Source organism: Alosa sapidissima, chromosome 8 (assembly GCF_018492685.1).
Source record: "Alosa sapidissima isolate fAloSap1 chromosome 8, fAloSap1.pri, whole genome shotgun sequence".
Classification (NCBI taxonomy): Eukaryota; Metazoa; Chordata; class Actinopteri; order Clupeiformes; family Clupeidae; genus Alosa; species Alosa sapidissima.
The window spans coordinates 18,957,600-18,971,977 of record NC_055964.1 but is presented as its reverse complement, the minus strand read 5'-3'; the positions used below and the strand labels follow the sequence as shown (position 1 = coordinate 18,971,977).

Sequence of the window (14,378 nt, the reverse complement as noted above, 5' to 3'; positions counted from 1 at the left end):
TTACAGCTCCTTTTGGAAACACAACACCGAGGCCACGCACCGATGTTTAAGACCGGGAAAAAGCCTTGGGCCTGCCCTGGTCCCTAATGGAAAAGAGCCATAGTCTGAATCAATCCAAGACCTTTTACTCTGAAACAGTTTAGTCTGGTGGATGGTGGAGGGATGGTTATGACTATTCTACACAGTATGTGGACATGGTAAAGACAACTCCCACAGACACCCCAATGCCATAGAGGTTTTCTGCCCAAGAAGAACATTTAATCTCGGTGAAAAAGGCAGAAGATGACAAACATTCCATATGTGGTGGCCAGTGGCCAAAATAAACAAATATCAAAGGGAAATGTATCTAGCCCCAAATCGCCATGCTTACTACGTCTGGAAGCACGTATGGGATTGGATTACATAATATGACATCAAATAAATTATTTATGGTATAGAAGTGCCCCCCCCCCCCCAAAAAAAAAAAAAAAAACTGCATTGGAGTGCTTTAATTGTATGAAACATTGGAATTTGTCCATTTTTGGCAGTGGATACTTTCTCAGACTTTTTTGCTGAACAATCTGCTTACACTGACCTCAGGTGTGTGGTAGGTCAGGCTGTACTTTTGTTTTAAAGGGGCTTAATAGCAGCATATGTTCTATAAATATAGATGAAAAGAACCGGCTAGCCACAGGGGGTTCCCTCCCAGTGTGTATTTGTATTCACAGCAGGGTTCCCCAGAATGCCCAACTTGACGTAAAGAACACTATCCTAGACACAAACAGTATAAACTGAAGGGATTTTTATGTTCTAATACCAAGCAAGAATGACCATAGGCTTGCCACATGACTAACTATACAGTACAAAAACATATTACACACACACACTCACACACAAACACATACACAGAGGCTATAAACTCAACATGTTTTGCTTTACAAATATTCATTTTGTGCAGACTGTGAGTGAATGAATATGGGTGCTTGAATGGTAGTGAGAGTATGAATGGTAGTGAGAGTATATGTGTGTTCTTTATACTATGACAGTTTTCCTATATTGAACATGGACTGAGTACTGAAGTTCGTTTTTATACTGATTATGAGTATGGAGTGTGTATGAGTTAGTATATATTGTGTGGACTGAGTTGTATGGTATGTTTGTGGCGTCCTCAGAGAAGATTGAGCGCACAGTGCAGATCGAGGCGTCAACGGTGGAGATTGAGGAACGCGGTGTGAAACTGCGGCTCACTGTCGTGGACACTCCTGGATATGGAGACGCCATCAACAGCCAAGACTGGTGAGGCAAAGTGTTTGTATCTGTGTGTGTGAGAGAGATGAAAAAGAGAGAGAGACATACGTCACTGGCTGTGAGACTTTATGTGCCTGGCTTTTGTTGTTTTTCATAATCTTTGTCAATGTGTTTGTTTTTTTTAGCTGTTGACATCAGGAGTGTGATCACTGCATGCGTGTGTGTGCCCATGTGTGTTTATGTGTGCTTGTGTGTTTAACCATTTATGTGTGTGTGTGTGTGTGTGTGTGTGTGTGTGCGCGCGTGCGTGTTTAAGGAATGCTGAGCGTGTCCTGTTTGCAGTAGCCCAGTGGAAATGGAAATCTCTGCATGAAATCAATTGCAAATGAAAAATGGTGCTCTCCTGAGGCCTGTTGTTTCCACGGTTACCTGAACTCCCTTGTCAGACCCCAGAAACTCCAGTCCTACCAAACGTCCCTCCTGAGATGAACTTACGTGACTTGAGCAGTGTGCTGCTTTATGTGAACTCTGCATAGGCCTATGCATTTATACTAGGGATGCGTCAATTATGATACCGTAGCTACCGATACGTGGTTTAAACTAACCAGTTGGCAGATAACCAATGCAGATACCGATTTTTCAAATTAGTTTGTTTTCTCACAGTTATGTTGTTAATTATACCCTTCAGTGGCAGGGGAATGCATCATTATCATTATGAAAATATCTCACCCATTTCCAAGTCTTTCTGCCCTAGCTTTGAATCTGCCATTCTGCACATAACACAACATTTAGCTAGTAATATAACAGATAGGCTAAACATCAGCTACTTCCATTTGTATTGTCACCCCTGGTAAAAATGACTAAATAGAAGTATAAAAAAAATCATCTTCAACATCAACAAGGCATGTATTGGGGTGGTACTGATGTTAGGCTGATATATTGGTGCAGCTCTAGCTTATGCAGCATACAGTACATGCTCTCTACCTTTTATTCCTTTATGTGGTTATTAACCCTTTCGTGCCCGTGCCGAACATTCCATTTTTGGTGCTGGATGACCTCCTTACACAAAAAACCTTATTTCTTGAGTATAATACATACCATCAATGGGATATACATACCATTGTAATCAGAAGGGTCAGTTCTATCAAATGATGTAAAATACATATGGTAATGTTGATATAGTAATGAACAGTCTTTGAAAATCCTCTCCAAATGTATACCGAAATTCGTTAAAATTGAATTTCATTCGCATAAAAATGAATTTTCATCATATTTCTATACGAGATAGAGACAAATATAGAGTGTATGACATGTTCAGCAAGTTGTGGGCTATTTAACAAAAAAGACTGAATTGGAATATCACTAACCTTTCAAAAGTTATGATAAATTAAGTGATAAGTGTAAAAAAATGCAGGAAACGGGATTTAGAATGTTGACAGAATTCACATTCTCTTTCTCACCAAAAACATAAAAGTATGCATAAAAACTAATAATGAAGTCAGACACAATGGTTTAGATTTATTTGGTCCATAACAATAAACCATTTATTTGTATATAAGCAAATGCTACAGTCAACAATAATGATATATAAAAGAAAAACATGTACCTTACCAGTAATACAGGATAAGTATACTGTATATTTATTGAAGATCAATTCTGAATAGAGACATAGAATACATTTGATTCAACAGATACAACTTCCTTATATAAATTAGTGTAATATGAAAATGATATACATCTATAAAATGTATTATTTATGAAAAGCTAGGAATACAATCAACTTAACTCAAAAATCAATGTGTCTAAACATTGATTGAAAATTTGAAAGTGGATTACATAGAACAAGCCTGTTGAGAATAAACACATACACACATATACACACAAACTCACACACACACACACACACAGAGGAGGATAGGGAAAGGTGGGGTGGGGAACCTGAAGGTTAAACACAGAAGACTTATGACTCATAACGAAACGCATCCCCTTCTGTAGAATGCCAAATCTGACAGCAATTTTGTTTACCAAAAAAGCAGTCACCTACCGCTAAACTCCAGGCCATACAAGCTACTTTAGTGTTATTATGTATTGTTTTTATAACAAAGCCAACACTTTTTGGCTCCTGCTGTACAGGAATATGTACTTGATGAAAAGATGACAGAGTAGTAGTTGGAGCAGCTGAAGGCGAGGCTGAAATTTTGACGGAAATGCCTGCCAGCTGTTGTGATAGATTTTCGCCAGTCTTTCTGGCTGTAGCTACCAAACCTAGGTTCAACACCAGATTCTGCATTGCCAAACTTGAAATAATAAACTACTGAAACAGCAATGTCAATGGAGAAAAAGTGTACACAATATGTATTTCTCATTTGGTCAACGCTCCCTGATCCCTTCAGAGACTTGGTTCCCCAGTAGCAATGGATATTAGGGAGGGAAGTGAAGTCCCATGTCAATGATCAATCCCAGAAAACTGTGAAACTCTTCTGGGGTCTCTTCGTCCCATGCCCCTGCACTGTGTGTTTGCATACGACGGCCTACTAAGCACAACCTTCCACCCGTTCCGGTTGGTAAAACCACATATGCTTGGGACAACAACATAAAAAGCAACATAACAAGTCTATTTCACAGTGTTTTAGTGGCAGTCTACACCACCCTAGGCACGCCATCTAAATCTATACCTTCTTCCTCCATCCTCACATGGTCTTCAACATTGTGAGCGCAAGCTCATCAGCAGTCAGCTACCTCTTCAGGCCTGCAAGGAGGTCTGTGTAGGTCTTGCCATCCTCCATCTGAAACAACAGTAAAATCATACAAATGTAATACATTTATTAATTACAAAAATAAAATCACAAAACTACAGATGTGTGCGTGTGTGCACATACATACACAAGAAGAGGTAGCCTAAACTATTGAAGCATTTTGAGTAACTCAAAAATATTTAGAAGTATGAAAAGTAATTTTATTACACATGGGTTTAGCTACCCTAAATCTGATTGCCTGGCTGGCATTAAGATAAAGACAGATTACATTTCACCTAGTAACTAACTGCTTAAATGCAATAATGACATTTCTGACATAATATGTGATATGTGTTTTCTATAAAACTACATATTGAGAAGAGTAGAATATCAAGTCATGCCATCTTAGAAAATGTTGAGACAAGCACGTCTGATGTTTGTCATTTAGAAGTTAGCAAGGTAAAACAGTTCACTACAAACTGCCTGAGGTAACCCGAGGAGAGGCAATACGTTAATTAGCACTACATTTCTGACAGAATCCGTGATTTCACATCTTGTTTTCTACAACTACATATTGAGAGGAGTAAAAAATATCGCTCAACTTATTTCATGTAAGAGAACGCAACTTAGAAACGTGGCGCCCATTGATTTATTCAGCTTTGGTATGCTATACTGACTTGCCAATATAATGCTTACTTAACAAGCAAATTGGTACTAGAAAACAAACTTACTTACAGGTTATATACTAACAGGTTTTTAAATAAAATTGTCAAATGAAAATAACTGATATCAAAAGCAAACGAGAATACTGCAAGCAGTTCAGAGTAATGCAGCTAGCTAAAGTTACATGAAGATGCACTTAGCCCCCGCTATGCCATAATGTTGACGCTGATGAGAAAGCATATTACTGTCAAATAACATGATTTTATGACTACAAATTAAGATTAACCATAACTAAAAACGATGTAAAATATATATTACCTCAGTTTATCCAGTCGAGGTAAACTCCAACGAAGTGCAGGTGGCATCTGGCGGTCCATGTTAAAATGTACGACTGAAGGGAAAAGTTTTTTTCACGACTCATCTTCAAGTATCCAAAACATTTCGCGCCATAAACCCCTTAACCAATCATATCAAATTGAAGCTTGTGTTGTCAGCATTACGGGGAAGATTTCAGAAATAAAATCAGTCATTGGACAGCTGAGATATTAGATGATTGGTCATCGTTAAAATATTAACGAAATTAGAATGGTCGGGCTTGTAAGGGTTAAAGGAACACGCCAACAAGGCTGCCTCAGAGTTAGATAATGGACCCCTCTCTTCTCTGTGTAACTTTAGCCTAGCTTAGCATAATATACTGAAAGTGGGTTAGACCAGTTAGCATATAGCTCCCTTTTAGCTATAGGCTAATATTCAGTTGTCTGGGTCTGTTGTACCTTCGATTTTATTCACCCATGTGTAAGGGAGGCGAACTGAGCTAGCATGCTAGTTGCACGTGTAAATCCTCACACCCTTAACCTTAAGAATGCTTCTAACCGCTGAGTTGGGAGCCTGGGCTTTTAGCTCAGTGGTTAGAGCATTCGACTCCCATGCCGGTGTGCGTTGAGGTGGCGGGTTTGAGGGCCGTGAGTGGTGGACGAACCGACTTCTCTTACACATGGAACAACAAGAGCTTTGATATTGTTGTTTTCTCTGCATCTAGTTTTGACACTCATGAGCCTATACAGTGTGATTAGTCCCCTGCCATTCAAAATTGATGTATTAACCTGAACAAATTAGCAGTCCAAAATCTTTACTCCAAAACACCTTCCATCGCCTGAGAGATAAATCTCTCTCTCTCTTTCTTTCTTTCTTTCTTTCTTTCTTTCTTTCTTTCTTTCTCTCAGTTTTAAGACCATCATCCAGTACATTGATAACCAGTTTGAGCGCTACCTACATGATGAGAGTGGCCTGAATCGCAGACACATCGTGGACAACAGAGTCCACTGCTGCTTCTACTTCATCTCTCCGTTTGGACACGGGTAAAAAAAAACACACACAAGCACGCACACACACTGTAACAGTCCAGACACACACATACAGTATATGAATGAAAGTACACTGTCTTTTATTGTTGAATTATCAAGTCTCTTTTGATATTTTTGTGTGTGTCTTATACAGATTGAAGCCATTGGACGTTGAATTTATGAAGGCCATACACAGTAAGGTGAACATTGTGCCAGTCATCGCCAAAGCAGACACACTAACTTTGAAGGAGAGGGATCGTCTTAAGAGAAGGGTGAGCGCACACACACACACACACACACACACACACACACACACACAGAAATTCCCATGCATACATTCCTTTCTTGTATCTTGTAAACACATCAGACCTCCAGCACTTAACAGTCCATCTTGGTGTCCTATATAGATATCGAAACTATTGCCTGTGTTGACGCCATTGTAAGTGTTTCAGGAAAAACATTATTAAGCTCAATTTCAGTAGTAGTGTGTCACAGGAGAAGAGGAGCCACAAACATGCAGTCTTGAATGTGAAGTGGCTCCTCTGAGAGATATCAGCCTTGGCCGAAAGCCGTTCAGTCCAACAGAGGGATGTTTGGGATGTGCTGTTACAGAACCAGGTTAAGCCACTGAAAGGAATCCAAATCCTGATTTCACACACACACACACACATAGACACACACACACTCATTGTCAGGCTGGGACTATTAGCATTTGGCAACAAAACGCACTTATTTAACCAGTTTTGGCAGAGTGGCTTATTAGTGCTATGTGGATAACTTAATGTTAATTGAATTGCATTTACGTACACTTACACACTTAAGACGCCAGTGCGCTTCAAGATACACAGATGTAGACGTGTGCATGTACACACACATATACATATACATATACATACATGGGAGATTCCATCTTAGATATTGTTCTTATCTTAGATTAAAAAAAAGTGCGTGTGAATGCATGTATTGTTGTGAGAAAAGCTTTCTGAGAATGGAGTCCCTTTTTACAATATTGTGTGTGTGTGTGTGTCTCTCTCTATGTCTCTGTGTGTGTGTGAATGAAATAATGGGATAGTATAAATAGGACATCCTGCCTCTCAATCTTTTGAATGACTTTGTAGGCCTCTCACAGATTCCCTATTTGGGAATCTGTGAGATCTGTATGTATCAGATGTTATTGTAATATTCTGATTTACCCTTCTTTTACACACGTGCGTATGCACATACTTACAGACACGCGCAAGTACACGCACAGAGACGCACACACACACACACACACACACAGAAGTGCTGTTAGACACGGATGAGCCACTGGCTGAATTAGGATGCTGGGTAATCTTACTAATGGAAGTTACTTCCTGTTTGGCTAATTGCTCACAGGATATTTTGGGTGCTAATGATTCACCCTGCGCCACAAGGCACCATGACAATGTTCAGTTGCTAAATGGCCTTATTTTTAGTCTGTCCGGTTGTTAGGGCTTTTTAAACTACTCTAAACAAAGCACAACAAATAGTTTTTAAGAACTTCACGAACTGTTTTCATTAGTATCCCTACTTGCATTTAATGGTTTAACGATCCTGAAATAGTCAGTGCAAATGAAGAACCCATGCCACACACACACACACACACACACACACACACACACACACACACACACACACACACACACACACACACACATAAAACAACACCTATGCACTCACTTAAAATGTGACTTACACAAGATACTATTTATGACATTTTGTTGATGACTAAGTTTGTCAGTGAAAGTAGAAGTAGAGTAGAGAGTACAGTGTTTCCCAAAGGAATGAATTCCATTTGTGGTGGTTGGTTTGCAGAATTAACTTGAATGCAACAGGGTTTAACAAATTAGCACAGTGTGGTTATGATGCTAACCAGATTTAAGCACAATTTAGTACAACCTGGAAAATCATTGTGTGGTGGTCAATGTTGATATTGTGGTGGGCCCCCACAAATAAGTCAATGTATGGGAAACACTGGAGTAGAAGTTTGTTTCCTGCTATGACACCAGCTGAGGTGGTGGTTTGTTGATCTCACCAGTGTCGGCCTCTGGAAAGAAAAATGCTCGAGTAGAGAAAATGTGCCATGATGAGATGAGCGGGATATTTCAGAGCGATTTCCCAAAGTCCTCCATATGCACATGCTAGAGGGTGACAAACGAGGCATGTCCACACAATGGGCTCAGAATTAATCATCGCCGTTAAAATACGGGTGACAAGAGCATATGTTTTGAGAAGAGGTCAAGACCCCAAAAATCAGGGCCTGAATACGGAAGCATCTGTGGATTAATGTGACGTTTGGTCACCCTATCCCTCATTCTGATAAATGACCCATTGTGTCTGTGTGTGAGAGAGAGAGAGGGGGGGGGGGGGGTGGTCAACGACGTCGCTGTAGGCTACTGCCTTTTCAGCGCCTTCTGCTTATGATGATTTGGTCTTTTGAATTCCTTTGGCCTTGCGATGCAGTTGTAGGCTACATCAACGTGTCTCTTGTCGTTCCCTTCATGTGTTATATCACAATGCTGTCTGCCCTCATGGACAGTAGCTCCGTGATGTCTGCATCTTTCCAGGTCGGAGATTTTCTGGACAGCACTATGCCACTCCATCATAACACTGGCATTTAAGTCAAGATTCAACCACATGGACGCACGAAAGAAACGTCACCGACACGCCCTCTCACTGGGTGTGAATTTTAACCGTGTGTTCTACGCTTCGTTCAGACACAGCACATTTACATAATGTCCGGAGGAAATACTAGGGGGGGAGCAGTAGAACAACCGGCTAAGTTTGGACTTCCATATGACCGTTTAAGTCGTTCAGATATACGGCCCCACCGTTTAACATCCGCCGAACCTCCGGTCTTACACGTATGTCTGAAAGCGCTTAGTGTGTCGCTATGTGTATTTCCTTGCAGACTTGTCTATTACTCTGTCTGTTCTCTCTCCTCACTACTGTGGGATCAGTGTGTGAGGGGCCTGAACAACACCTCCTCTCCTCTCCTCTCTTCTCCTCTCTTCTCCACTCCTTTCCTCTCCTCTCCTCTCCTCTCTTCTCCACTCCTTTCCTCTCCTCTCCTCTGCTCTCTTCTCCTCTGCTCTCCTCTCTTCACCCCTCCTCTCCTCCAACTCCTCCTCCCCTCTCCACTCCACTCCTCCTCTCTCTCCATTCTCCATGCTCTGGCTCATAGCAGGGGAAACAGCTTGTCGAGAACAATATGAGCTTCCTGTCCTGAGCCCCAGCCATGTGAGAAGAGAGGGGCGGCCATAGGCACGGACGGCACTGGGAGGGGGTTTATCCAACCCTCCCTATATTATTTCTCTCTCTTTCTTTCTCTCTCTCTCTCTCTCTCTCTCTCTCTCTCTCTCTCTCTCTCTCTCTCTCTCTTTATTTGTCTGTATCTCTTTCTCTGTCTGTCTCACACTTTGTCTTCCCCTCTACTCCTCTCTGTCTCTTTCATTCTTGATCCCCCTTTTCTCTCTGTCCTCTCTCTCTCTCTCTCTCTCTCTCTCTCTCTCTGTCCTCTCTCTCTCTCTCTCTCTCTCTCTCTCTCTCTCTCTCTAGTGCTATTTTTCTTTCCCTTTTCTTTTGCTCCTTTTTTTTTTTTTTCTCTCTTTCCGATACCCGCTTCCCTATCTGAGGTCATGGTGCCCTGGAACTCATAAAGGACCAAGAGGAAATATTACTGCCCAGAGCAGTGGGCCACTCTGCTGGGCCAATCACTTTCCTGTGTGAGTGTGTGTGTATACCGGTATGTGTATGTGTATGGCCGGCAAAATTCTTCTCTGTTTTATTTTTAATAGGCAGCCTGGCTCTGTGGCACAGGAAATGTTTTACAGACTCATGATGAGTGTTAACAGTATTTTCCCTCTGGAAGCATATGAATCCCTTTTTTTTTTTTTTTTTAAATGAGATTGGTGGATACAAATAAAGAATTAAAATGTGTGTTTGTCTGTGAATATATGTGTGTGTGTGTGGGGGGGGGGGGGCGGGGTGGGGCTGTTTGCTCAGGACTACAGTGTACACACAGCAGACTATCTCCATTAACCTCTACATCAAGTGTATGACCTGGTCTGTTTTGTATCATATTGTTTAGCGATACCCCAAGGCCTGGGGCCTGTACTACGAAGAGGGGTTACTGGCTTATCTGGGTAACTTCGAGAGTAACTTGATCACGTGTGGCGTAACTTCCCGATTAACCCGTACTACGAAAGGTGGATAGGTTTTAACCGAGGTATGCTGCCATGGCAATTTACGCTGCATCTCAAACCTGCTCCGACCAGGTTATGTTCTTGGTTAACCCGAGGTTTCCGTTAACCACACCCTTTATAAGTACCACCCCTCCACTAACAATTTCTCTCGAGACATGTCGGCGTACCTGGATGATCCATACGACATTGGAGCGCAAATCGTGAGGGACTCTCTTCGCAGGGCGAGGGGTTTTAGAGACCGCCAGAAAATATATATAGCCTACCCGGACGATATTCTCTATGAAGATATTGTCAGCCAAAGGGAATTCGTTATCTTTGTCAGATGATCTAGGAAGACGTCACATAGCAATGCCCGTACGTGGACATTCATGTATTCCATCGGTGATGCAAGAATACTGTACATGTATGTCCGAAAATAAATCGGACATAGGCCTACAGTATGCTGAAAATCTGAGCAAGAATAGCCTAAAATAAATCGGACATAGCCTACAGTAGGCCTAATAAATTAAAATCACAATTTTAACAAACTTGTTGAATTGAATGTCATATTACTGTACCCTGCACATAAAGGCTACACATTTCCACAGCACCAGAATCCGACCGAATGCCTCCCTCAACCCCCTCCATAATCGGCCTTCCACTATTATTTGCAATGGGCAATTCTGCTACTGTAAAACACGCTGGTGCCTTTCCTCCTACAGTAGTGTTCAAAGACACCTTTTTCTTGTTAGCTGTAAAACAGAGGCCAAGTAAAGGCTATAAGCTAGGCCTACATGTTTTCATAATTAAGAAATATTAATGCAAGCTATAACTATATAAACCTACTATTCTGAATAATGTTTTTGTGTTTCATTTTCACCTGCTGCCATGTGTGTTTGGCAATGGTGTTGCATCTGAAATGTTCACAGGATTAGGCATACACCAAATCAGTCAATGGGGGCTACTTAAACATTCAATTATCCTTATTACTGTAATCTATATGCCCACTTCTGAATTGGGTTGCATCTCTAGGCCTTTCTATGAACTCAAAATAGGCTATTTAATTATTTCAACTCATTTCAGACATTCCGCAAGCTACTAATCCTCCGTAACACATATTTGAAGATGTGGGAATAAAACTTTACTTTTAGGCATTTAAGCTACCCGATCTGCAATACGTTGCCAACAGCCTTGCTTTGTTCACTGCCGACGTATTTGATTTTTGTCGTCGAGTGGGTTTTAATTCCTCATAACTTGTCATAACTAGATGTACCGCATAGTGGTACAAAATATGACCGCCGCTCAGTCCTGTACATCCATTCCGCGAAAATAAATCACACTTCAATTTGTCTCCATCTTTTACTCCACCCCCCACTCTTGAAACTTTTGTGTATGCTTGTTTGGCATGCCTGAGTGTGTGTGTGCGGCTGCACAGAAAGTAGCCTACTGGTGCTGAAAAGGTGAATAGATTGTAGAATAGCCAAAGAAGATGTAGCATTGTTATAAAACCTTTAAAATCTCTAAACAATCACAAGTAGGGCAGGTCATCACAGTTCATCCATTGCAACTGGATTGATGAAAGGTCACTTACACCTGTAGGCTACATTGTATTTGGGAAAAGCAAAAGGTATCAGCATAATGTTATTTATTTATTTATTTATTTTTTATGTATTTATAAACAAAAACATCTCTGTCAGTTCCATGCCGTTTTCAACAGCTATCAAAAACAAAGGTCATTTTTGGATGGATGGATTTTTTGTGAATGTTTCTTCTTCTACATAAGATTTTAGTCATCTTTAGTTCATGTAATACTTTATTGTCAATGCACAAATTAAGTAACAGTAGTCTGAAACGTTATTGTTAATGCACAAATTAAGTAACAGTAGTCTGAAACGAAATGCTGTTTTACATCTAACCAGTGGTGCAAATAACTGACATGTCCAAATGGGCCTTGATGAAATGCGTCGCTAGACTGTTCATACACATTTTAACGGGCCAAAGTTGAAGAGCTTTTGTCCGTTATTGTTCGTGCAAATATAGGCTGATTCATGTTCCCTTGCATTGTGTAACTGAGGTCCATGGCTAGTCTGGCTTTCATCAGACCAAGCTCAATCTTTTAAGAAATCAAAAAATAAATAGCGGGCAGATCAGGCTGGGTTCACCCAGCCTAGTCCATAGGCACCCGATATTGTTTAATTTTCAGATTGAGATATACACGCTTTGGCTATTCTAAATGCAAAAATGCATTAGGGAGTTATGACAAAACTGTAACTAACAAACTAGATCCTAATAGAAAGCTGTTAGCTTCCCTAAGCTACAGGTAGGATTATAAGGTAGGCCTATTTACAACATAAATTGTCAATAGGCTATGCTGGCGACACAAATAAAATCTCCTTTGGAAACCAATGGCTTACAACTTACAGTATCAAGCGGACTTAAACTGCCATATCGTGGCGAAAAGTTGTAATAACATTCACGCAGCTCCATGAGTCAAGGAAAGCGCGAATGAAGTAGCCACTTCTAAACGGGACCCACTACACAGTAGCTTAAGGTGTGTTGCTAAAGCAGCCATAATGAAATGAAGGTGTCATTGTTTGGATACTTCACACACACGTGCTTTTTAATTTCACAGACTACAACTACCAAGCTGGAATCAAAGCACATCGATTCCCCTCTCACACCCTGCACGAACTTAAAACAAAATAAACAGGCGTCTCAGTCTCACGCATGTATAGGCAAAACTGTATCAGACCGGTGTAACGTTGGTAAATCTTCCATTGCACAGAATGATTTTGTAGCAATCAATCAAATGGGCCTCCATCACTCAACCAACGCTAATGGTAACATTACCTAGGTCCTTATTGATATTACAAGATTAACGTAGCTGCAGTAAAAACCAAGCATGTCCGATAAACATCCTCACTTACACTTCATGTGAACATCGTCCTGTCCTTATTAGATGTTCGCTGCGGTAAATTACAGTCCTTGTAGGAAGTGTCCATTATTTTTCCAACCCACTTTTAAAGGAACCATATGTAAGAAATGTATTTCAATTAATCATAAAATGGCCCTGATATGTCACTACACATTAAGAAATCATGTTCATTTCAAATAATTATATCACTGACAATAGTAGTCCGGCCAGGATATTGCCATTTAAAAAGTGAAGTTGCAGCCCTCAACTGATGTTGATGTGTTTTGTCATGTCATGTTGTGTTTTGGCCTGATGCGCCACCCTCTACCTATCTACTAATCACAAAGTCAGTAGTGTTTTGGCATCCGGATTGGCAACCTCGAGTCAGGGGGGAGGGGGAGGGGGAGGGGATACACTGCTCTACAGTAATTTGAAAGTGATTGCAGTACCAGTTTTGGCCACAATCTTACATATGGTTCCTTTAACTTCCAACAAAATTACGTCTCACTGCAACGATGCGCCATCTAGTGGACAAACGACTACTTATCGCCAATACTGAAAATGCAGCCATGATGATGATGATGAATATTTTGGCTTTCTTTTGATCCTATTGAATTTGTAATTATGTATCGGCCGTTCTAATACCGATAGTATGTGGGTGCCTGTGTGTGTGCATGTTTATATGTGTGCACCGCCATTTACAGGCCAATGAGTGTACAGTCACTAAATGTACACATAAGCTAATTCTTTTAGCCCCCCCCATGGATGAAATTCTACGAAACTTGGCATACCCCCAGACCCCCAGACCCCCAGAGAATGCCAGGTCAATCATACACATAAAATTTGGTGCAGTTCTGAACATCTTAACTGAAGATAGGGGCGATTAAAGCAGAATAATATTGCATTTTCATTTTTTACCGGGGGGGGGGGCAAATCACAAATGAGTGATTATGAGCCAGGTTGATGTGGGCCCTTGAGACCAACATACCATAAAAGATTCACAGAGAACTGTGTCTGCCCTACCCTCCTTTCGGGGGGTCCAGTCCAGCGGGGGGGCTGCAGATGAAAACGAAAAATGACGGTACATGCCCACCAAGTTTTGTGTACCCCGGTTTTTCAGTGTCCCGGGAATCCTTGTTGGTGTACGTCACTAAATGTACACATAAATTATTTTATTGTAAGGCCCCCCATGAACGAAAGTACACAAAACTTGGCATGCATTCAGAGGGTGTCATAATGATCCTACACTTTTAATTTCGTGCAGTTTTGACTTTGTCAGCCAGAGATATTG

General features: G+C 41.0%; 1 protein-coding gene across 2 annotated transcripts in view; it reads left to right on the top strand.

The window, feature by feature from the left end:
- zgc:63587 (uncharacterized protein LOC393431 homolog) overlaps positions 1-14,378 on the top strand; it is a 35,721-nt gene that overhangs the window by 6,045 nt on the left and 15,298 nt on the right. For both annotated transcript variants that reach the window (XM_042100869.1, XM_042100867.1), the window contains exons 5-7: positions 1,152-1,275; positions 5,849-5,983; positions 6,123-6,240. In XM_042100869.1, coding sequence (XP_041956803.1) covers positions 1,152-1,275; positions 5,849-5,983; positions 6,123-6,240 — 377 coding nt within the window. The remainder of the gene's footprint in view (positions 1-1,151; positions 1,276-5,848; positions 5,984-6,122; positions 6,241-14,378) is intronic.